The 27,630-nt window shown below is 46.5% G+C and overlaps 2 protein-coding genes across 2 annotated transcripts in view; one reads left to right on the top strand and one right to left on the bottom strand.

The window, feature by feature from the left end:
• Positions 1-27,630, bottom strand: part of sde2 (SDE2 telomere maintenance homolog (S. pombe)) — a 60,881-nt gene that overhangs the window by 15,628 nt on the left and 17,623 nt on the right. The window lies entirely within an intron of this gene.
• On the top strand, positions 17,341-27,402 carry LOC134342455 (left-right determination factor 2-like). Its single transcript, XM_063040603.1, has 4 exons — positions 17,341-18,915; positions 19,810-20,053; positions 25,773-26,009; positions 27,081-27,402. The coding sequence occupies exons 1-4, from the start codon at positions 18,621-18,623 to the stop codon at positions 27,400-27,402; spliced, it is 1,098 nt and encodes a 365-aa protein (XP_062896673.1). The 5' UTR covers positions 17,341-18,620.

The following is a 27,630-nucleotide window of genomic DNA, read 5'->3' as shown; positions in this document are numbered from 1 at the left end:
GTAAACATTTCTTCCCTCTTACATTTTTTTAAATGAATTTTATCTGTGGCAACATGGTTCAACTTGAAACATGCTGCTTGACTTTTGGGACAGTGCTGTGGGGGTATGGCGGCTGCAGAGAGTTAATAACTACATTCGATCTTGCCTAGGGTTGCACAATTTGTACACTAAAAGTTTAGCTGCTTAACAGCTGGAGCTAAGAATCCACACATCTTTCCATGGACTCACTGCAGTTTCCACACAGTTACAATTGTTGACTCCTATGTTTGCATTACAAAGGCTGCTGGCAAATCCTGCAATCCAAAAGGATAAGCATTGCCCTGAGAAAGCTTGCAATCCACATATCCCGCTACTCAGGAATTATCACCGTCTAAACCTGGAGTTCCTAGAATACACATTGTCACTCCTGTGTTTGATGAGTGGCTGTGAGACATTAGCACCCAGTCTGACATTTGGATGGCAACTGATTCTGACTTGACTTTGGGATGCAGAGTGAAAAACAACACTGGATACAAACAAGCTCTGTGAAAACATTACACTTAATGGGCAGTGTTTTCTCCTCACAGATGCTTCTCTCTGACAAACAAAGTGGCTGGGCAAGATGCATTTAAAACAAAATTTTAATTAAAGTTTGCAAGGCCAACATTTAATGTTTCTGAATTGTGTGGCTTAAAAGATTGCAAATACTAGGTTCAACAGGTTTAAATTTTAAAATTGATACCCCTGCTGTCTGGGTAGGAATGGATTTGCTGATCCTTACTCCAATTCACAATTTACTCCACTTACGCCTTTCGATAAAAATGAATGCTCTTGTGGGAAGGGCACCATGGCTGCTGGTGGAAGCAGACACATTAGCGGAGTCGAAAGGGCTGTAGATAATACATGAATATTCAGGCTGTGACTTTGATTTCACATGATGATGACACAGATATCATGGGTGATGGACCTTCTCCAGTGATGTACACCATGGACTGATGGACCTTCTCCTGTGATATACACCATGGACTGATGGATCTACTCCAGTGATGTACACCATGGACTGATGGACCTACTCCAGTGTTGTACACCATGGACTGATGGACCTTCTCCTGTGATGTACACCATGGACTGATGGACCTACTCCAGTGATGTACACCATGGACTGATGGACCTACTCCCGTGATGTACACCATGGACTGATGGACCTACTCCAGTGATGTACACCATGGACTGATGGACCTTCTCCTGTGATGTACACCATGGACTGATGGACCTACTCCAGTGATGTACACCATGGACTGATGGACCTACTCCAGTGATGTACACCATGGACTGATGGACCTACTCCAGTGATGAACACCATGGACTGATGGATCTACTCCCGTGATGAACACCATGGACTGATGGATCTACTCCCGTGATGAACACCATGGACTGATGGACCTACTCCCGTGATGAACACCATGGACTGATGGACCTACTCCAGTGATGAACACCATGGACTGATGGACCTACTCCCGTGATGAACACCATGGACTGATGGACATTCCCCAGTGATGTACACCATGGACTGATGGACCTACTCCAGTGATGTACACCATGGACTGATGGAACTTCTCCAGTGATGTACACCATGGACTGATGGACCTACTCCCGTGATGAACACCATGGACTGATGGACCTTCTCCTGTGATGTACACCATGGACTGATGGACATTCCCCAGTGATGTACACCATGGACAGATGGACATTCCCCAGTGATGTACACCATGGACTGATGGACCTACTCCAGTGATGTACACCATGGACTGATGGACCTACTCCAGTGATGTACACCATGGACTGATGGAACTTCTCCAGTGATGTACACCATGGACTGATGGACATTCCCCAGTGATGTACACCATGGACTGATGGAACTTCTCCTGTCATATACACCATGGACTGATGGACCTACTCCCGTGATGAACACCATGGACTGATGGACGTTCACCCGTGACGTAGACCATGGACTGATGGACCTTCTCCACTGATGTACACCAAGGACTGATGGACCTTATCCAGTGAGGTACACCATGGACAGATGGACCTTCTCCTGTGATGTACACCATGGACTGATGGACCTACTCCCGTGATATACACCATGGACTGATGGACCTTCTCCTGTGATATACACCATGGACTGTTGGACCTACTCCTGTGATATACACCATGGACTGATGGACCTTCTCCACTGATGTACACCAAGGACTGATGGACCTTATCCAGTGAGGTACACCATGGACAGATGGATCTTCTCCTGTGATGTACACCATGGACTGATGGACCTACTCCCGTGATATACACCATGGACTGATGGACCTTCTCCTGTGATATACACCATGGACTGTTGGACCTACTCCTGTGATATACACCATGGACTGATGGACCTTCTCCACTGATGTACACCAAGGACTGATGGACCTTATCCAGTGAGGTACACCATGGACAGATGGACCTTCTCCTGTGATGTACACCATGGACTGATGGACCTACTCCCGTGATATACACCATGGACTGATGGACCTACTCCAGTGATGAACACCATGGACTGATGGACCTACTCCCGTGATGAACACCATGGACTGATGGACATTCCCCAGTGATGTACACCATGGACTGATGGACCTACTCCAGTGATGTACACCATGGACTGATGGAACTTCTCCAGTGATGTACACCATGGACTGATGGACCTACTCCCGTGATGAACACCATGGACTGATGGACCTTCTCCTGTGATGTACACCATGGACTGATGGACATTCCCCAGTGATGTACACCATGGACAGATGGACATTCCCCAGTGATGTACACCATGGACTGATGGACCTACTCCAGTGATGTACACCATGGACTGATGGACCTACTCCAGTGATGTACACCATGGACTGATGGAACTTCTCCAGTGATGTACACCATGGACTGATGGACATTCCCCAGTGATGTACACCATGGACTGATGGAACTTCTCCTGTCATATACACCATGGACTGATGGACCTACTCCCGTGATGAACACCATGGACTGATGGACGTTCACCCGTGACGTAGACCATGGACTGATGGACCTTCTCCACTGATGTACACCAAGGACTGATGGACCTTATCCAGTGAGGTACACCATGGACAGATGGACCTTCTCCTGTGATGTACACCATGGACTGATGGACCTACTCCCGTGATATACACCATGGACTGATGGACCTTCTCCTGTGATATACACCATGGACTGTTGGACCTACTCCTGTGATATACACCATGGACTGATGGACCTTCTCCACTGATGTACACCAAGGACTGATGGACCTTATCCAGTGAGGTACACCATGGACAGATGGATCTTCTCCTGTGATGTACACCATGGACTGATGGACCTACTCCCGTGATATACACCATGGACTGATGGACCTTCTCCTGTGATATACACCATGGACTGTTGGACCTACTCCTGTGATATACACCATGGACTGATGGACCTTCTCCACTGATGTACACCAAGGACTGATGGACCTTATCCAGTGAGGTACACCATGGACAGATGGACCTTCTCCTGTGATGTACACCATGGACTGATGGACCTACTCCCGTGATATACACCATGGACTGATGGACCTACTCCCGTGATGAACACCATAGACTGATGGACCTTCACCCGTAATAGACACCATGGACTGATGGACATACTCCAATGATGCACACCATGGACTGATGGACCTTCTCCTGTGATATACACCAGGACTGATGGACCTTCACCTGTGATGTACACCATGGACTGATGGACCTACTCCCATGATATACACCATGGACTGATGGACCTTCTCCTGTAATGTACACCATGGACTGATGGACCTACTCCCGTGATGTACACCATGGACTGATGGACTACTTCTGTGATATACACCATGGACTGATGGACCTACTCCTGTGATATACACCATGGACTGATGGACCTACTCCAGTGATGTACACCATGGACTGATGGACCTACTCCAGTGATATATCCCATGGACTGATGGACCTACTCCTGTGATATACACCATGGACTGATGGACCTACTCCTGTGATATACACCATGGACTGATGGACCTACTCCAGTGATGTACACCATGGACTGATGGACCTTCTCCTGTGATATACACCATGGACTGATGGACCTTCACCCGTGACGTACACCATGGACTGATGAACCTTCTCCAGTGATATACACCATGGACTGATGGACCTACCCCCGTGATATACACAATGGACTGATGGACCTACTCCAGTGATGTACACCAAGGACTGATGGACCTTCTCCAGTGAGGTACACCAAGGACTGATGGACCTTCTCCAGTGAGGTACACCATGGACTGATGGACCTTCTCCCGTGATGTACACCATGGACTGATGGATCTACTCCAGTGATGTACACCATGGACTGATGGACCTACTCCAGTGATGTACACCATGGACTGATGGACCTACTCCAGTGTTGTACACCATGGACTGATGGACCTACTCCCGTGATGTACACCATGGACTGATGGACCTTCTCCAGTGATGTACACCATGGACTGATGGACCTTCTCCAGTGATGTACACCATGGACTGATGGACCTTCTCCCGTGATGTACACCATGGACTGATGGATCTACTCCAGTGATGTACACCGTGGACTGATGGACCTACTCCTGTGATAAACACCATGGACTGATGGACCTTCTCCAGTGATGTACACCATGGACTGATGGACCTACTCCAGTGATGTACACCATGGACTGATGGACCTACTCCAGTGACGTACACCATGGACTGATGGACCTACTCCTGTGATATACACAATGGACTGATGGACCTACTCCTGTTATATACACCATGGACTGATGGACCTTCTCCTGTGATATACACCATGGACTGTTGGACCTACTCCTGTGATATACACCATGGACTGATGGACCTTCTCCACTGATGTACACCAAGGACTGATGGACCTTATCCAGTGAGGTACACCATGGACAGATGGATCTTCTCCTGTGATGTACACCATGGACTGATGGACCTACTCCCGTGATATACACCATGGACTGATGGACCTTCTCCTGTGATATACACCATGGACTGTTGGACCTACTCCTGTGATATACACCATGGACTGATGGACCTTCTCCACTGATGTACACCAAGGACTGATGGACCTTATCCAGTGAGGTACACCATGGACAGATGGACCTTCTCCTGTGATGTACACCATGGACTGATGGACCTACTCCCGTGATATACACCATGGACTGATGGACCTACTCCCGTGATGAACACCATAGACTGATGGACCTTCACCCGTAATAGACACCATGGACTGATGGACATACTCCAATGATGCACACCATGGACTGATGGACCTTCTCCTGTGATATACACCAGGACTGATGGACCTTCACCTGTGATGTACACCATGGACTGATGGACCTACTCCCATGATATACACCATGGACTGATGGACCTTCTCCTGTAATGTACACCATGGACTGATGGACCTACTCCCGTGATGTACACCATGGACTGATGGACTACTTCTGTGATATACACCATGGACTGATGGACCTACTCCTGTGATATACACCATGGACTGATGGACCTACTCCAGTGATGTACACCATGGACTGATGGACCTACTCCAGTGATATATCCCATGGACTGATGGACCTACTCCTGTGATATACACCATGGACTGATGGACCTACTCCTGTGATATACACCATGGACTGATGGACCTACTCCAGTGATGTACACCATGGACTGATGGACCTTCTCCTGTGATATACACCATGGACTGATGGACCTTCACCCGTGACGTACACCATGGACTGATGAACCTTCTCCAGTGATATACACCATGGACTGATGGACCTACCCCCGTGATATACACCATGGACTGATGGACCTACTCCAGTGATGTACACCAAGGACTGATGGACCTTCTCCAGTGAGGTACACCAAGGACTGATGGACCTTCTCCAGTGAGGTACACCATGGACTGATGGACCTTCTCCCGTGATGTACACCATGGACTGATGGATCTACTCCAGTGATGTACACCATGGACTGATGGACCTACTCCAGTGATGTACACCATGGACTGATGGACCTACTCCAGTGTTGTACACCATGGACTGATGGACCTACTCCCGTGATGTACACCATGGACTGATGGACCTTCTCCAGTGATGTACACCATGGACTGATGGACCTTCTCCAGTGATGTACACCATGGACTGATGGACCTTCTCCCGTGATGTACACCATGGACTGATGGATCTACTCCAGTGATGTACACCGTGGACTGATGGACCTACTCCTGTGATAAACACCATGGACTGATGGACCTTCTCCAGTGATGTACACCATGGACTGATGGACCTACTCCAGTGATGTACACCATGGACTGATGGACCTACTCCAGTGACGTACACCATGGACTGATGGACCTACTCCTGTGATATACACAATGGACTGATGGACCTACTCCTGTTATATACACCATGGACTGATGGACCTACTCCTGTGATATACACAATGGACTGATGGACCTACAGCCGAGATATAGAACATAGAATAGTACAGCACAGTATAGGCTCTTCGGCCCACAATGTTGTGCCGACCCTCAAACCCTGCCTCCCATACAAGCTCCCACCTTAAATTACTCCATATACCTGTCTAGTGGTCTCTTAAACTTCACTAGTGTATCTGCCTCCACCACTGAACCAGGCAGTGCATTCCACGCACCAACCACTCTCTGAGTAAAAAACCTTCCTCTAATATCTCCCTTGAACTTCCCACCCCTTACCTTAAAGCCATGTCCTCTTGCACTGAGCAGTGGTGCCCTGTCGAAGAGGCGCTGGCTGTCCACTCTATCTATTCCTCTTAATATCTTGCATACCTCTATCATGTCTCCTCTCATCCTCCTTCTCTCCAAAGAGTAAAGCCCTAGCACCCTTAATCTCTGATGATAACGCATACTTTCTAAACCAGGCAGCATCCTGGTAAATCTCCTCTGTACGCTTGCCAATGCTTCCACATCCTTCCTATAGTGAGGTGACCAGAACTGGACACAGTACTCCAAGTGTGGCCTAACCAGAGTTTTATAGAGCTGCATCATTACATCGCAACTCTTAAACTCTATCCCTCGACTTACGAAAGCTAACACCCCATAAGCTTTCTTAACTACCCGATCCACCTGTGAGGCAACTTTCAGGGATCTGTGGACATGTACCCCGAGATCCCTCTGCTCCTCCACACCACCAAGAATCCTGCCATTTACTATGTACTCTGCCTTGGAGTTTGTCCTTCCAAAGTGTACCACCTCACACTTCTCCGGGTTGAACTCCATCTGCCACTTCTCAGCCCACTTCTGCATCCTATCTATGTTTCTCTGCAATCCTCTACACTATCTACAACACCACCAACCTTTGTGTCATCTGCAAACTTGCCAACCCACCCTTCTATCCCGACATCCAGGTCGTTAATAAAAATCACGAAACGTAGAGGTCCCAGGACAGATCCTTGTGGGACACCACTAGTCACAATCCTCCAATCTGAATGTACTCCCTCCACCACCACCTTCTGCCTTCTGCAGGCAAGCCAATTCTGAATCCACCTGGCCAAACTTCCCTGGATCCCATGCCTTCTAACTTTCTGAATAAGCCTACCATGTGGAACCTTGTCAAATGCCTTACTAAAATCCATATAGATCACATCCACTGCAGTACCCTCATCTATATGCCTGGTCACCTCCTCAAAGAACTCTATCAGGCTTGTTAGACACGATCTGCCCTTCACAAAGCCATGCTGACTGTCTCTGATCTGACCATGATTCTCGAAATGCCTATAGATCCTATCTCTAAGAATCTTTTCCAACGTCTTTCCCACCACAGACATAAGGCTCGCTGGTCTATAATTACCCAGACTATCCCTACTACCTTTTTTTGAACAAGGGGACAACATTCGCCTCCCTCCAATCCTCCGGTACCATTCCCGTGGACAACGAGGACATAAAGATCCTAGCCAGAGGCTCAGCAATCTCTTCTCTCGCCTCGTGGAGCAGCCTTGGGAATATTCCGTCAGGCCCCGGGAACTTATCTGTCCTAATGTATTTTAACAACTCCAACACCTCCTCTCCCTTAATATCAACATGCTCCAGAACATCAACCTCACTCATATTGTCCTCACCATCAAGTTCCCTCTCATTGGTGAATACCAAAGAGAAGTATTCATTGAGGACCTCGCTCACTTCCACAGCCTCCAGGCACATCTTCTCACCTTTATCTCTAATCGGTCCTACCTTCACTCTTGTCATTCTTTTTTTCTTCACATAATTGAAGAATGCCTTGGGGTTTTCCTTTACCCTACTTGCCAAGGCCTTCTCATGCCCCCTTCAAACTCTTCTCAGCCCCTTCTTAAGCTCCTTTCTTGCTTCCCTATATTCCTCAATAGACCCATCTGATCCTTGCTTCCTAAACCTCATGTATGCTGCCTTCTTCCACCTGACTAGATTTTCCACCTCACTTGTCACCCTTGGTTACCTTCACCCTACCATTCTTTACCTTCCTCACCGGGACAAATTTATCCCTAACATCCCGCAAGAGATCTCTAAACATCAACCATATCTCTATAGTACATTTCCCTGCAAAAACATCATCCCAATTCACACCCTAAAGTTCTAGCCTTATAGTTTCATAATTAGCCTTTTCCCAATTAAAAATTTTCCTGTCCTCTCTGATTCTATCCTTTTCCATGATAATGCTAAAGGCTAGGGAGCGGTGGTCACTGTCCCCCAGATGCTCACCCACTGAGAGATCTGTGACCTGACCCGGTTCATTACCTAGTACTAGATCTAGTATGGCATTACCCCTGGTCGGCCTGTCCACATACTGTGACAGGAATCTGTCCTGGACACACTTAACAAACTCTGCCCCTTCTCAACCCTTGGTGCCAATCAATATTAGGGAAGTTAAAGTCACCCATGATAACAACCCTGTTATTTTTGCACCTTTCCAAAATCTGCCTCCAAACTGCTCCTCTGTATCTCTGCTGCTACCAAGGGGCCTACAGAGTACCCCCAATAGAGTAACTGCTCCCTTCCTGTTCCTGACTTCCACCCATATTGACTCAAAAGAGGATCCTGCGATGTGATATACACCATGGATTGATGGACCTACTCCTCTGATGTACACCATGGACTGATGGACCTACTCCTCTGATGTACACCATGGATTGATGGACCTACTCCTCTAATGTACACCATGGACTGATGGACCTACTCCTCTGATGTACACCATGGACTGCTGGACCTTCTCCAGTGATGTACACAATGGACTGATGGACCTGCTCCTGTGATGTACACCATGGACTGATGGACCTACTCCAGTGATGTACACCATGGACTGATGGACCTTCTCCCGTGATATACACCATGGACTAATGGACCTACAGCCGTGATATACACTATGGATTGATGGACCTACTCCTGTGATGTACACCATGGACTGATGGACCTTCTCCAGTGATGTACACCATGGACTGATGGACCTTCTCTAGTGATGTACACTATGGACTGATGGACCTACTCCAGTGATGTACACCATGGACTGATGGACCTTCTCCCGTGATGTACACCATGGACTGATGGACCTTCTCCCGTGATGTACACCATGGACTGATGGACCTTCTCCAGTGATGTACACCATGGACTGATGGACCTGCTCCTGTGATGTACACCATGGACTGATGGACCTACTCCAGTGATGTACACCATGGACTGCTGGACCTTCTCCTGTGATGTACACCAGGGACTGCTGGACCTTCTCCAGTGATGTACACCATGGACTGATGGACCTGCTCCTGTGATGTACACCATGGACTGATGGACCTACTCCAGTGATGTACACCATGGACTGATGGACCTTCTCCCGTGATATACACCATGGACTAATGGACCTACAGCCGTGATATACACTATGGATTGATGGACCTACTCCTGTGATGTACACCATGGACTGATGGACCTTCTCCTGTGATATACACCATGGACTGATGGACCTACTCCTGTGATATACACCATGGACTGATGGGGACCTTCTCAAGTAATGTACACCATGGACTGATGGACCTTCTCCAGTGATGTACACCATGGACTGATGGACCTTCTCTAGTGATGTACACTATGGACTGATGGACCTACTCCAGTGATGTACACCATGGACTGATGGACCTACTCCAGTGATGTACACCATGGACTGATGGACCTACTCCCGTGATGTACACCATGGACTGATGGACCTTCTCCAGTCATATACACCATGGATTGATGGACCTTCTCCAGTGATATACACCATGGATTGATGGACCTTCTCCAGTGATGTACACCATAGACTGATGGACCTACTCCAGTGATGTACACCATGAACTGATGAACCTACAGCCGTGATGTACACTATGGACTGATGGACCTTCTCCAGTGATATACACCATGGATTGATGGACCTTCTCCAGTGATGTACACCATAGACTGATGGACCTACTCCAGTGATGTACACCATGAACTGATGAACCTACAGCCGTGATGTACACTATGGACTGATGGACCTTCTCCTGTGATGTACACCATGGACTGATGGACCTACTCCCGTGATATACACCATGGACTTACTCCAGTGATGTACACCATGGACTGATGGACCTACTCCAGTGATGTACACCACGGACTGATGGACCTACTCCCGTGATGTACACCATGGACTGATGGACCTTCTCCCGTGATGTACACCATGGACTGATGGACCTTCTCCCGTGATGTACACCATGGACTGATGGACCTTCTCCAGTGATGTACACCATGGACTGATGGACCTTCTCCAGTGATGTACACCATGGACTGATGGACCTACTCCAGTGATGTACACCATGGACTGATGGACCTACTCCAGTGATGTACATCTTGGACTGCTGGAGCTTCTCCAGTGATGTACACCATGGACTGATGGACCTACTCCAGTGATGTACACCATGGACTGATGGACCTACTCCTGTGATGTACACCATGGACTGATGGACCTTCTCCCGTGATGAACACCATGGACTGATGGACCTTCTCCCGTGATGTACACCATGGACTGATGGACCTTCTCCAGTGATGTACACCATGGACTGATGGACCTTCTCCCGTGATGTACACCATGGACTGATGGACCTTCTCCAGTGATGTACACCATGGACTGATGGACCTACTCCAGTGATGTACACCATGGACTGATGGACCTACTCCAGTGATGTACATCTTGGACTGCTGGACCTTCTCCAGTGATGTACACCATGGACTGATGGACCTACTCCAGTGATGTACATCTTGGACTGCTGGACCTTCTCCCGTGATGAACACCATGGACTGATGGACCTTCTCCCGTAATGTACACCATGGACTGATGGACCTTCTCCAGTGATGTACACCATGGACTGATGGATCTACTCCAGTGATGTACACCATGGACTGATGGACCTACTCCAGTGATGTACACCATGGACTGATGGACCTACTCCAGTGATGTACATCTTGGACTGCTGGACCTTCTCCAGTGATGTACACCATGGACTGATGGACCTACTCCAGTGATGTACACCATGGACTGATGGACCTACTCCTGTGATGTACACCATGGACTGATGGACCTTCTCCTGTGATGAACACCATGGACTGATGGACCTTCTCCCGTGATGTACACCATGGACTGATGGACCTTCTCCAGTGATGTACACCGTGGACTGATGGACCTTCTCCAGTGATGTACACCGTGGACTGATGGACCTTCTCCAGTGATGTACACCGTGGACTGATGGACCTACTCCAGTGATGTACACCATGGACTGATAGACCTACTCCAGTGATGTACACCATGGACTGATGGACCTACTCCAGTGATGTACATCATGGACTGATGGACCTTCTCCAGTGATGTACACCATGGACTGATGGACCTTCTCCAGTGATGTACACCATGGACTGATGGACCTACTCCAGTGATGTACACCATGGACTGATGGACCTACTCCAGTGATGTACACCATGGACTGATGGAACTACTCCCGTGATGTACACCATGGACTGATGGACCTTCTCCCGTGATGTACACCATGGACTGATGGACCTACTCCAGTGATGTACACCATGGACTGATGGACCTTCTCCAGTGATGTACACCATGGACTGATGGACCTACTCCAGTGATGTACACCATGGACTACTGGACCTACTCCAGTGATGTACATCTTGGACTGCTGGACCTTATCCAGTGATGTACACCATGGACTGATAGACCTACTCCAGTGATGTACACCATGGACTGATGGACCTACTCCTGTGATGTACACCATGGACTGATGGACCTTCTCCCGTGATGAACACCATGGACTGATGGACCTTCTCCCGTGATGTACACCATGGACTGATGGACCTTCTCCAGTGATGTACACCATGGACTGATGGATCTACTCCAGTGACGTACACCATGGACTGATGGACCTACTCCAGTGATGTACACCATGAACTGATGGACCTACAGCCGTGATGTACACTATGGACTGATGGACCTTCTCCCGTGATGTACACCACGAACTGATCGACCTACAGCCGTGATGTACACCATGGACTGATGGACCTACTCCAGTGATGTACACCATGGACTGATGGACATACTCCCGTGATATGCACCATGGACTTACTCCAGTGATGTACACCATGGACTGATGGACCTACTCCAGTGATGTACACCATGGACTGATGGACCTTCTCCAGTGATGTACACCATGGACTGATGGACCTACTCCAGTGATGTACACCATGGACTGATGGACCTACTCCAGTGATGTACACCATTGACTGATGGACCTACTCCCGTGATGTACACTATGGACTGATGGACCTACTCCAGTGATATACACCATGGACTGATGGACCTTCTCCAGTGATGTACACCATGGACTGATGGACCTACTCCAGTGTTGTACACCATGGACTGATGGACCTACTCCAGTGATGTACACCATGGACTGATGGACCTACTCCAGTGATGTACACCATGGACTGATGGACCTACTCCAGTGATGTACACCATGGACTGATGGACCTTCTCCTGTGATGTACACCATGGACTGATGGACCTACTCCCGTGATGTACACCATTGACTGATGGACCTACTCCCGTGATGTACACTATGGACTGATGGACCTACTCCAGTGATGTACACCATGGACTGATGGACCTACTCCAGTGATGTACACCATGGACTGATGGACCTTCTCCAGTGATGTACACCATGGACTGATGGACCTACTCCAGTGATGTACACCATGGACTGATGGACCTACTCCAGTGATGTACACCATTGACTGATGGACCTACTCCCGTGATGTACACTATGGACTGATGGACCTACTCCAGTGATATACACCATGGACTGATGGACCTACTCCAGTGTTGTACACCATGGACTGATGGAACTTCTCCAGTGATGTACACCGTGGACTGATGGACCTTCTCCAGTGTTGTACACCATGGACTGATGGACCTACTCCAGTGTTGTACACCATGGACTGATGGACCTACTCCAGTGATGTACACCATGGACTGATGGACCTACTCCAGTGTTGTACACCATGGACTGATGGACCTTCTCCAGTGTTGTACACCATGGACTGATGGACCTACTCCAGTGATGTACACCATGGACTGATGGACCTACTCCAGTGATGTACACCATGGACTGATGGACCTTCTCCAGTGATGTACACCATGGACTGATGGACCTACTCCAGTGATGTACACCATGGACTGATGGACCTTCTCCCGTGATGTACACCATGGACTGATGGACCTTCTCCAGTGATGTACACCATGGACTGATGGACCTACTCCAGTGATGTACACCATGGACTGATGGACCTTCTCCAGTGATGTACACCATGGACTGATGGACCTACTCCAGTGATGTACACCATGGACTGATGGACCTTCTCCAGTGATGTACACCATGGACTGATGGACCTACTCCAGTGATGTACACCATGGACTGATGGACCTACTCCCGTGATGTACACCATGGACTGATGGACCTACTCCCGTGATGTACACCATGGACTGATGGACCTACTCCAGTGATGTACACCATGGACTGATGGACCTTCTCCAGTGATGTACACCATGGACTGATGGACCTTCTCCAGTGATGTACACCATGGACTGATGGACCTACTCCAGTGATGTACACCATGGACTGATGGACCTTCTCCAGTGATGTACACCATGGACTGATGGACCTACTCCAGTGATGTACACCATGGACTGATGGACCTACTCCCGTGATGTACACCATTGACTGATGGACCTACTCCCGTGATGTACACTATGGACTGATGGACCTACTCCAGTGATGTACACCATGGACTGATGGACCTACTCCAGTGATGTACACCATGGACTGATGGACCTTCTCCAGTGATGTACACCATTGACTGATGGACCTACTCCCGTGATGTACACTATGGACTGATGGACCTACTCCAGTGATGTACACCATGGACTGATGGACCTTCTCCCGTGATGTACACCATGGACTGATGGACCTTCTCCAGTGATGTACACCATGGACTGATGGACCTACTCCAGTGATGTACACTATGGACTGATGGACCTACTCCCGTGATGTACACCATGGACTGATGGACCTTCTCCAGTGATGTACTCCATGGACTGATGGACCTTCTCCCGTGATGAACACCATGGACTGATGGACCTTCTCCAGTGATGTACACCATGGACTGATGGACCTACTCCAGTGATGTACACTATGGACTGATGGACCTACTCCAGTGATGTACACCCTGGACTGATGGACCTTCTCCCGTGATGTACACTATGGGTGATGTATTGCTCTATATTCTATGTCAGGTTTCCAGCATGTGCAGATTTACCCCCTTTTTGTACGACTTTATCTTCAGGTAGCTCAACTGGGTGGAAGCATACCATACGTATCCCAGCCGGGGAAAAAACAAATATTGCACCTATCTCAGCCAGGGGAATCCCACGTAAGCACAGGTAGAAGGTGTAAACTCCACAGATCAAATTAGAGTCTCTGGAACTGTGCATATGTCTGCCAGGGGAAACAGATACTGCTCATATCTCAGCCAGGGGAATCCCACGTAAGCACAGGGAGACAGTGCAAACTCCACACAAAGAACCAGCGTCTCTACTGTTGGGAGGTAATAGCTGTGCATTAGCATTTCACTGTGTGTATCTTCCTCTGGTGCCGAGGAAAATTAATCAATTCGTATGTAGTTTGTCACTTAACACTGTGATGAGCTACTCAGTGACAAGCCCAAAGCTGCTGAACAATTCCTAACCAGTCTCCCTCTTCCAAGGCTACATTATTTTTTAAACTCAACTTTTTTTCCTGTGCTCTCATCTCCGTACTAAGACGCCTGGCAGAGACACAAGTCCATGGATACCTCATAGGAAGTATCTGGTTATTTTTCACTGCCCATTCTCTAATCCCCCGTCCCCCACCCAAAAAAGGAAATGCAGATTGTGATGATTGAGTCACTCAAAACTTTTCAGGAATTTTGAAGAGAACCGACTGTATGATCACTTTGGGTCATTAACAATGTACACTAATGTAGAACCTGTCACAGAGCAGAACACCCAGAAGTAGTTCATAGAGCCATTATCAAACAAAGGCCACCACTAGGCCTTACAGGGACAGAAACTCTGATTAAAGAAATCAGCATTAACAGTTTAACTGAGTTTGAAAGCTTTGCCCCTTGGCAGTATGAAGGCAGTCCCATCAATAACATAGCAACTAAACTTAGACTGCAGATATCTCCAAGGAAAAAGGATAGAGAGAGTCCATGAAGATGAAAGGGAAAGGTCAGGGAAGGATTTTAAATGAAAGATGCAAAGTAATACAGAAATGTGCGTCACAAAGATGGATTTTCTCCTTGATGAAGTCTACGGGCCAACGGGGGAATGGACAACGGCTGGTGTCCCAGTCAACCAGTCTGTGGCTCTGTACAGTGTGAACATTAATTGAATATATTCAAGTATGCCACTGGCAAAGCATTAAGCAGATCTTTATTACCCACAGTTTTAAAAACTTGATTTGAAACTGACTGTCATTAGATGTCATTAGCCCTTGTAACAGTGTATATTTGAGCAATACTAAATCAGTAATTTTCATTCAGTACATTGATTTGCAACTTCCTAACTCGCTGCCAGTCATCTATTTCTCTGCACTTAATTACTTTAATGAAGAATTAAGTCTGACAACATTAGCACCACATTCGGCAGAGGAATGGAATGAGTTTGTAACTGTATATTCCACTCTTTCCTGGGTCAGACACACACTGAAACCATTTGAAGCATTCAAATCGTTTAACACAAGGGGTAGAAGAGGTGACTAACACATGGATTTCAGCTGAAGTAAGAATACACTCAGAGATGGGCCGAATGGTCTGCCTCGCGGTTCTAGACTCAACGCACACTAACCTGTAATTCCTCATTCTGGCTCCTTTACCTTTCTCCCCAGCCCTGCAGAAGAAATGATTCTCCATTGCTTTAGACCACAGGAACCTGACAATACAAATATACTAGTCCAGTCTATACAATCACCAGCCTTACTTCCACAGACTGTGCCAACATTTCCTGCTGAATCAGAAAAGCAGCCAACATAATCGAGGAACTGCCATCATGGTCACTCTCTCCCCTGTTAAACGCCCGCCACCAAATCCCCTCCCCCCCAGTCAGGCAGAAGATACAAAATTTGAGAACACAACACCTTCCACCAGGCTCATGGACAGCTTCTATCCTGCTGTTATAAGACCCTTGGACAGAACACATTCTTGATCTTTCATTTTACCATGTCACCGCCCTGCACTCTGTGATATAACACTGTCTCCACGCTATTGTATTTCCTTCGGTTCTACTTCAATGTACTTATGCACACAAAGATCTTTCTGGATGGCATACCATAAGATTTTCACTATATCTCAGTAAGAATAATAAGTCAACCACCAAAGCCAGTTAACCTGGAAATGTACTTTCAATGATAGGTTTACAATGCACAAAACAGTTGATATCCGATTATTTTATCAATGAGAACGTTTTAATGCTCCACAAACGCCTGTTACAATAACAAGGCCCTATCAATGTCAGATACTTACGTACTGATCTTGGTCTTGATGCAGATTGCTGTCATAAAGCCTTGCTATGCCAATTGTGACTGCTATTCCCATTGAGAAGAGCTGTTGCTGTAAAGCACCAGAAAGAGGTGCTGCTGCTATAAACACCAGAATAATGAGAGGCCTGTCAGGCTACTCCAGCCTCGGGCTGTTGAGGGCAAGGAGATAAGGGAGTTATGGGCAGCAACATTTATGTTTATCTGTACAGATCCTCGCCAGGTTACAAATGCCTGAATTACGGACATCCAGTACATACGGACGACCGTTTGGGAGACTGGTGGGATGGATGTGCTGGCTGCTGCCACTTTCTACCAAGTGGGAACATGACTAGCAACAACATTGTTGCATCTTGAAGAGAAATCTGAATAGTCAAGTCAAATGCCCTGATTTAACTGCTTGTGGGTCACACATGGACAGCTACAACTTTATGGATTGAAAGTGTCAGCAACTCCAAGGAACAGCCTGAGCAGCTTTGATTTTACACCAACTCCTGTCAGTGTTCATTTCACAGATACTGAGGTGGATGTGTTTGCAATTCTTCAGTTTGAAATCTTTCACTTGGCTGTCCACAGGATGCAGCTCACACCATATTTTATGCTGTGGCACCTACAACTGAATTAGACTAAAGCAAACTCTCTGCTGAGTCATTACTAAGAACACTCTCAGCTGTCCCCCTCACAGCACAACAGAACTATAATACACTCTGTTGGAAAGTCACAAACCTGCACAAATACCCACTACACAATCCTGCATTATCAAAATGGGGAAAACTGATTCGTTCCGAGTGCCCACAGTTTTCTTTGCCTTGTACTTTACCCATTTTGGTAACACTCGAAGCATCTGGGAGAGCTACGTGTGCCCTGTAAGAGTTGTTCTGCAGCACTATACCTCTTAAAGAGCATTGGTCACCAGTCTTAAAGCAAATAAGCAGTCAGGGCAAAGATGAGAGATGGCCAGAATAAAGGAAACATGTGCACATAATTTGTAGTTATAATAAACTGCACAAAGACTAGTTTGGACGCTGGAAATATTCGTTATATTTTTTGCAAATTAGCCCATCCCCCTGGTTAGTTTGCAATTTGCACATAACCTGGAAGGTGTCAATCAAACTGAATGGTGTGACTGAGCCAGCAGTGTTTGATGTCTGCAGTCTGTATATAATCTGCTTAGTCTGGATGGCAGCTGCTGCTATAAAAGATCAACAGCAATCATATACAGAGAGAGCACAGAGGAGAGAAAGAGCACAGAAGATTGAAAGGAAACAGAAATAAAGGAAAAAAGTGATTTTACCAGCAACAAGAGGCAAAACTCCTCAACCACCAGGGGGCTGCTTCAAGGAGATGACCAGAATCAACAACAGCCTGACCACTATGCTGCCTGTCTTTGTTCTGTTGGTGCTGCAGACAGCCCCAGTGAGTGGAGTCTCCCACGACAGCATTAAGAACGCTATGCTTCGTAAGCTAGGCCTAAGTGAAGTGCCACAGATGGAGAAGAGGGACCTGGAGAGGGTGGTGGTGCCAACACACCTCCGGAACAAGTACATGTCCATGCTGAAGCTGCACAAGGAGAAGGAGAGGAGGCGGAGAGCCCTGCCCAGCCTGGCCAGCATTTTGCGAGGAATTACAGGTAATGCAGGTAAACCGGGCTTTGATCTGCTTTTGACTTTGAAACCAGAAATACAATTATGTCACCTTCCTAGTGCTGGCTTGTAATCTCTCCCTCCTACCCCTTGCCTCAATCTCTCCAAGCGTTGCACTGGGCTGGGATGTTGCAGTACAGGTAATGAAGGGAGATGCTCACTTCTCCCTATTGTCACAGACTCAATGTCCTTTTGAGTTATACGGATAGACAGGGATTTCTTTCCCCTGGAGTGTTGGAGACTGAGGGGAGCACCTTGTAGGTGTATAAAATCAGGACGGGCATTGATAGGGTGAAAATGCCCCTCGTGATTTTACACACCAGGGTTGGGGAATTCCTACATGGAAAGCACGCAGCCAGAGTTCCCGAATCATCATCATGTGTGAACTGAGGTTTATTGTGGTGATATCGGTTTATCATATTCTATCTTTTTTCCTTCGTACTATCTCTATATTCTGATGCACAAAATGGCCTTTCACTGTATCTCTGTAGGTGTGGTGATAATAATAGACCGTTTACCCATCACCCAGGCAAACTATGTAATACACAAGCAAAAGAGAATACAGATTACAGTGGTACAGTCAGTGCAGGTGGACAAACAAAGTGCAAAGCTGAACTACGATCCCCAAGTTATTCTGCATGAACTTAACAAAGTGCACTTCCAGTTTCTGTAACCTGTACACTTATTGCTGACAACTGATCAACTCAAGAACACCCCAGCTTCTTTAAAGATTGGGGGAATTCACAACACCACTGATGACAAAGGCCGTAGGTTCACACTGTGTGAAGTACAGACAATTTAGTATTTTTTTCTCCGATACAAGTAACCAATGTACTCAAGATGGATATGGGAGTTTAAAACCTTCCAAGTAACCAGTTCTGTGTCCCCAGGCACAACCGGAGAAGTGCTGTACTCAGACCCCACCAGGCAGAGGCTGGTTTTCGACATGAAGGGGTTGATCCCTGACAACAGCGAGGTGACCATGGCAGAGCTCAAGCTCTTCAAGAGGGGCGTCCACAAGGGGGAGCTCCCTCCCAGGAAACACAGCCGGCCTGTCAACAACGCCAGGGTCAGTGTGTACTGGGTCAAGATCCTGGCCGATGGCACCAACAGCACCTCACTCATCGACTCTAGGTAAGGGCAAGACTAATGTTGGAATACGTTCCAGGGATTTGCCCAGCTGAGTTAAGACAATTTAAGAAATGTTAAAGCTGATCTTTCCCCCACGGGGTTATTAGCTTTTTCCTCCCCGATTGTTAATCAATAACAATTAAATATTCAATAAATAATCATCATATTCTTTAAACTGATAAATACACATTTGTTCTCAAGGCAGTGAGCTTCATTCGCAAAGCTAGCATTTCTAGATGCAGTGCAGATAGACAAAAGTGCAAAGCTACAATTATCATAATAAGGTTATGGTAAAACATATTGTTTTACTGATATCTGGTATAAACACACTGACTCCTATGATTATCTTCACGCCCAGCCTCAGTTCCTTCGACTCCGCCACATTTATTCCCAGGATGGGGCTTTCCTTTCCAGGACATCAGAGATGTCCTCCTCCTTCAAAGAATGGGGTTTTCCTTTCCCCACCATTTACGCTGCCCTCACCTGCATCCCCTGCTTTTCCTGAACCTCCATCCTCACCCCACCTTAATGGGAATAGAGTTCTTCTTGTCCTCACCGTCCACCCTGTGAGCCTCCACATCCAGCACATCATTCCCTGCAACTTCCACCATCTTCAATGGGACCTGACCACCAAACACATATCTACCTCCCCCTCACTCCCCACTCTATGGAAAGATCACTCCCTTCCTGGTTTCCTTGTCTATTCATCCCTACCCACTAAACTCCCTCCTGGCACCTAACTGCGAGCACAAGAGCTACACCTGCTCATTCACCTCCATTCAGGGCCCCAAGCGATCCTTTCAGGTGAGGCAACACTTCACCTGTGAATCTTTTGGGGTTATCTACTGTATCCAATGCTCCCAATGCAGCCTCCTCTACACTGGTGGGACCTAAGGTACAACGGGGAACTGCTTTGTCAAACACCTTCGCTCCAATTACAAAGAGCTGGATTTCACAGTGGCCAACCATTTTAATTCCTATCCCTATTCCCATTCCAACATGTCAGTCCAAGGCCTCCCCTATTGCCACAATGAGGCCACTATCACGTTTGAGGAGCAACACCTTATATTCTGTCTGGGTAGCCTCCAAGCTGATGGCATGAACATCAATCTCTCCAACTTCTGATAATTTGCCCCCTCCCCCTTCCCTCTTCTTCAAGTTCCAACTCTGGCCCCCTCTTACTTCTCCTCACCTGCCTATCATTTTCCCCTGGTGCTCCTTCACTTCCCTTTTTCCAATGGCCACACTCCTCTCCTATCAAATTCTTTCTTTTCCAGAGCTTTACCTTTTCCACCTCCCAGCTTCTTACTTCATGCTGTCTCCCCCACCCACCTGGTTTCACCTATCATCTTCCAGCTTATATTCATTCTCCACCCCTCACCTCCATATTCCAGCTTCTTCCCCCTTCCTTTCCAGCCCTGACGAAGGCTCTCAGCCCCAAATGTCGACTATTTACTTTGTATGCTGCTCTCGTCCGGCATCTGCAGGGAGGGGAAGGAGTACAGGAGTACAGGCAGGTGATCGGTGATAAAGTGAGGGGAAGGTGGGTGGATGGAGAAGTGGGTGGGGGGGGGAGAAGAATGAAGAAAAAAGCTAACTTAACCCTCTCTGAACACACCTGCCTTCCACTCTCGCCATACCAACTTCACTCAAGCTTGCTGACAGGAAGGGGGGGTGGTTGTTTTCGTCTGGAGAGTGACCTCTACCTTGCTGAGGTCGGACAGCAGCTCTCAGATATCTCCTCTTACTTACTCCCTGCACTGGACCCGACAAAGGAGCATCAGGCCATTGTCTCCCACACCGTCTCCACCTCATCAACTCTGAAGATCTCCCATCAACTGCCAAGCTCACAATTCCCTTACTTTCAGACTGCTTACTTTTGCCTCCTACCCAAGATCCACAAACCTGACTGCCCAGTAAGCCTATTGTTTCAGCCTGTTCCCGCCCCACTGAGCTTGTGTCTGCATACCTCAGCTCCCTTTTAACCCTCTTTGCTCAGTCCCTTCCTACCTATATCCATGTCACTTCATCACTTCAGTTCTCCAGCCTGGATCACCTCATTTTCACTTTAGAAATATAGTCCCCATCAGAAAGGCCTCAAAGCACTCTGCTTCTGTCTCAACAAGAGAACCTAACCAGTTCCCCTCCACCATCACCCCATTCACCTGGCTAACCTGGTTCTTACCCTCAACTCTTTCAACTCCTCCCACTTTCTCCAAACGCATTGGCCCCTGCTGTGCCCACTTTTTCATCGTGTGGAACAGTCCATGCTCTCCAACTTTTTCTGTTACACTGATGACTGCATTAGTGCTGCTTCCTGTGTCCATGCTGAGCTCATCAATTTCATCAACTTTGCCCCCAACTTCCACCCTGCCCTCAAATTTACCTGCCCATCTCTGACACTTCTCTCCCTTTCTGCAATCTCTGGCGACAGATTATCTATTGACATCTTTTACAAACCTATTTACTCAGTTATCTTGACTATACCCCTTCCCGCCCTGTTACTTGTAAAAATGCTATTTCCTTTCTCAGTTCCTCTGTCTCTATCGTGTCTTTTCTCAGGAGGAGGCCTTCCATTCCAGAACATCTGAGATGTCCTTTTCTCCTCCCAAAGGATGGCGTTTCCCTTCCACTATCAGTGATGCTGCCCTTGCCTGCATTTCCTGCACATTTACCCTCACCTATTTCCCCGCCATCATAACAGGGATAGGATTTCCCTTGTCCTTACCTACCACCCCACAAGCATCCATATCCGGCACATCATTCTCTGTAACTTCCACCATCTTCCATTGGCAACACATTTGAGTTTGACTTCCCATTCTGAAATGTCTATCCAGAGCCTCCTGGACTGGCATGATGAGGCTAAACGGGTTGGAGAGCAGCACTTCACATTCCATTCATGTTCTGATGGCATGAACATTGATTTCTCCAACTTCCAGCAGTTTCACCCCTCTCCTTTACCAGTCCTCATTCTGGTTACCCTCTCACCCCTTCTCTTCTCACCTGCCCAATCCCACTCTGGTTTCCATCCTCCTCCTCTTTCTTCCATAGTCCACTCTCCTCTCCTATCAGATTCCTCCTTCCTTCAGCCTTTACCTCTTCTACTTATCTTCCATCTTCTTACTTCACCCCTCCCCCACCCACCCTCCTTCCCCCTTACCTGATCTCACCTATCACCTGTCGGCTTGAATTGCTTCCCCCACCCTCCTACCTTATTCTGGCTTCTGGCCCCTTCCTTTCCAAGATAAAACAGCAACTGTTTATTCCCTATCCATAGACACTGACTGACTTGCTGAGTTCCGTCAGCATTTTGTGTGCGTAGGAAGGAAACACATCAGTGTAGGACAAACTCCTTGAGTTTTCTCTCTGGTGGACACTAGATAAAAGAGCGAAGTAAGCTGCCAGAGGTGGCGGTGGAAGTAAGGACAGTAACAACATTCAGTAGGTACCTAGATGGGCACTTGAATAAGCAGGTCAAAACGTCATGGGATTAACACAAATGTGATTAGTAGGGGTAGGCATGGACACAGCGGGCTGAAGACTTTGTTCCCACTCTACACAACTCAGATTCTAATTGATAGTGTTTTTACAACAATCTTCAACTTCTGTGGGCAATCATGGTGACAAGAGATTTCCATTCCAAATAAAACTAGATTTTAAAAAAATGGGACTATACGCTCTGGAATTCAGAAGAATGAGAGGGGATCTTATAGAAACATACAAAAATTTTGAAAGTTGTTTCCATTGGTAGGTGAGACTAGAACTAGGGGACATTGCCTCAAGATTCAGGGGAGAAGATTTAGGACGGAGATGAGGAGAAACTGTTTTTCCCAAATAGTGGTAAATCTGTGGAATTCTCTGCCCAGGGAAGCAGTTGAGGCTTCTTCACTAAACATATTTAAGATACAGTTAGATAGGTTTTTACATAAAAAGGGAAGTAAGGGTTATGGAGCAAGTAGGTGGAGCTGAGTTTACGGACAGATCAGCCATGATCTTATTGAATGGCGGGGCAGGCTCGATGGGCCGGATGGCTTACTCCTGCTCTTATTTCTTATCTTCTTATGTTAAATTCTAAAATAACTCAGGGTGGGATTTTAACTCCAATACAAGAGCTGGAGGAACTCAGTGGGTCAGGCAGCATTAATGGAGGGAAATGGACAGTTGACATTTAGGGTAGAGATGACCCGAAAAGATAACTTTCTGGGAGCATCTGGAACTGAAATGTTGATTGCCTACTTCCATGCATAGACGTTACTTGACCTGCTGAGTTCTTCCAGCACTTTTTGTGTTGCTTCAGCTTCCAGCACCTGTAGTCACTCTAGACAACCACAACCTACTGTAACACCACTAGACTACTTAATTTACTTTAGATTAAACTTCCAAGTGCTAAGTGTATTTTTCAGCTTTAGTCCCTCTTCCAAAGAGCAGTTTATCACTGTGATGGTTATTCCTGGTCTCCCAGATGAGATCTCATCACAACATTTTATACATTTCAATGAGATCACTTCTTGTTTCAGTTCCAAACCACACAGGCCTCACCACATGTACTCTCCTCACAGGGGAGGCTACACACCACAGCAAACCAACAATCTGGTGTTGTGGAGTCCAGATGTTTCTCTCTAATTTCTGCTGTTCTCTCCAACCCACCATCACCCACTTCCTTACTTCTGTTGCATGTCGTGGGATGCACATAATAACATCCTGTCAATTGTACCCATCTGCACATGCATGCCTGGAAATGTATAAATGTTAATACACTAGAACAAAATATTCAAAAGTAAAATTTCATGTAGAAACTAATTTTTAAAATTAAATTTCCAATCTGCTTTTGAAACAGCAGCTCCACACTATGTATATTCTTCACAGCTGCCTTACAAGCAAAGATCTATTTGAGCTGCAGGGCATAGCAGCCCTCAAGTTCTAATAGATTAGGGTTGCAAACAGCAGCAAATGGTTTATTCGCCTCTGTCCACAATGGAATCAGTAAAGGATACTTACAGTGGCACCCACAATCAATTACCATGGCTTTTAAATGAAATCAGTATTAAAACTGAATCTTGATGGCACTTAAACACAGTTTGCACACAGCAAGTTCGGGGGACATTATTTTAAAATGCCATTGCCGTGAAACATTTATAAACTCGAAAAAGACATCCTTTGAAGAAAATGTGAGAAAATGGGAGAACCTTATTCATTTGGCAAACTTATGACATGGAATCCAATCCCAAATGAATAGTGGGACCAGCTAAAATAACAGCTCTTGGACATGCAGAAGGAAAAAATGTGCAAGCCTGCAGTGAAAAGACAGCGCTTAAACTGAATGGTGGTTTCAGATTTTGAACGAGCGAACCACTCAGCTTCTTATCCTATTGCTTAAGTTTAATTACCCATTTGCAACATCCTTGGCAATTTTCCATGAAAAATTGAGAGAAATAATTGACTATTACAGTTGGGGGGGAGGGGGGGAAGCAACAGTAAATCAGACATTCGAATGATCCTTTGTTTCTCAGGTTCTTAAGGCAAATGGAGCAGACTCCAGAAGGGACTTGGAAAGACATGGTCAAAGGGACTGTTTCTGTGCTGTACAACTCAACTTTATAACAATGTACATCAAACATCGTTCCTAGCAACCATTCCAATTAGCATTGGTTCAGCACAATACCTTTAACTGTGCAAAAGGAAGAGGCAAATTAATCGACTAATAAACTTTCTGCCTTGCCAGGTTGGTTCCTATCCTCAACTCCGGATGGGAAAGCTTGGACATCACACAGGCCGTGTACTACTGGATGAAGAGTGCAGACACACCCATGCACCTGGAAATCTGGGTTGAGGCAGAGCGAACGGGCAGCTACGCAGCTGAATTAGCCAAACTGGTGCACTTCACCACTCAAAGCGCTGCTGACCAAGTACTGGGCAAACCAGAATTAGTCCTCTATACTCTCAACCTTGAAGAATATGGGTACGTCTTTGTTAAGGAACTTTTTGGGGCAACAACCAATTTTGTCCCTCTCCCCACACAGCTTATTCTGATAATCAAAATTAATCATTAACTTTACTGCATTGAAATTAAACAGGCATAGTCTAACTTTACATCCTATGTTAAGCTATACAGTCATTGCCACAAAATAATTAAAATCTAATAGATATGACGCACAGTATTAACAAAGCTGCCGCATTCATTTACGTTGTAGAAACTCTTGTTTGTTACCACAATCAAAGTAGAATCAGTTTTATTATCACTGACATACGTCCTGAAATTTGTTTTCTGGCAGCTGGTAGAGAGCAAGACAAAAACAATTACTACGGACTCACAATAAGCTCTACTTCCGCCAAGTTGCTTCAAAGTTAATTATTGAGACAGGAATTATGCAACCCGTCATATAACCAGGGGTCTACACACTGAAACACATGGCTGCAAGTTATATTTGGAAGTACAGTGTTACCTCATCTCAGCTAGAAGATGAATTAAAAGTCTTGCAGTTCTTATAAAAATGCGTGGAGTTTGCTTCTATCAGTTGACTGATAACACAATTGATTAACATTTATCTTTTGAACCTCAAACAGTGAAACTGAGTTTAAGAGATCAGGAGTATTCGTATTGGTCACAATTTCAATTAACTGCATGGAACCACAATAGTACACAATTCTTGACACCTTTTTTTCTGACTAGTTCAATCAAGTTTCATGAACAAAAACTCGGCCTTCATCCTGACACCCTACAGAAAATTTAGACTGCACTCTTTTCAAATCATCAGTAGACAGCTAACTGCTGACTGGAATCTAATTAAAAGTTGCTTAATCTGCCCTCCTGCCATTTGTGAGAGAGCCTCTCTCTCAGGACATTTACATGATCCTATGACATTTGTGTATTGGTATTAAAAGGACATTTTTTCATGTCAGAAAAGAGCATGAAAAGCTGATTTTGATTCAGTATGCAATGTTATCTAGCCAAACTAATTTGTTGTATCGAAACAATTTACCCCATTTAGCTTTTACTTGGTAACTAATATTTGTGTTTTATCACGTCCAGGAGCACTGGCGACTGTGGTGCAGAGAAAGGCAGGACATGCTGCAGGCAGGAGCACTTCATTAGCTTCCGGGACCTGCCCTGGACCCAGTACTGGATCATTGAGCCCCCTGGCTACCAGGCCTTCCGCTGCCTTGGGGGTTGCAAGCAGCCACAACGGCCCTTTGACTACGGAGAGAGGAGCTGTGTGGCGGTGGAGAGCGCCTCGCTGCCCGTGATGTACCTGGTGAAGACGGGCAATTACACAGAGATCGAAGTGGCTGAGTTCCCCAACATGATAACCGAGAAGTGTGGCTGTACCACCAACAATGTCTCGGTCATATAGCAGCAACTTCAAAGGACTATGCAACACATGACACCTATTTCCCTTAAATCTCCTGTGAAAGCAGAAATGCAATTCAGAAAGCACTTTATGTAAATAGTGGAATTTGAAAATGTATATTTTTACTATTTTCTTTCTATTTTCTTTGGTAACTAAATTTAATATCAATGACACCTATTGGCTAGAGTCAATTCCTTACAAAGTTAATGGAAGGGCAGGTGGGCCAGGTAA

This window comes from Mobula hypostoma, chromosome 2, assembly GCF_963921235.1.
Source record: "Mobula hypostoma chromosome 2, sMobHyp1.1, whole genome shotgun sequence".
Taxonomy (NCBI): Eukaryota; Metazoa; Chordata; class Chondrichthyes; order Myliobatiformes; family Myliobatidae; genus Mobula; species Mobula hypostoma.
This window is presented reverse-complemented; position numbering and strand designations above follow the sequence as displayed.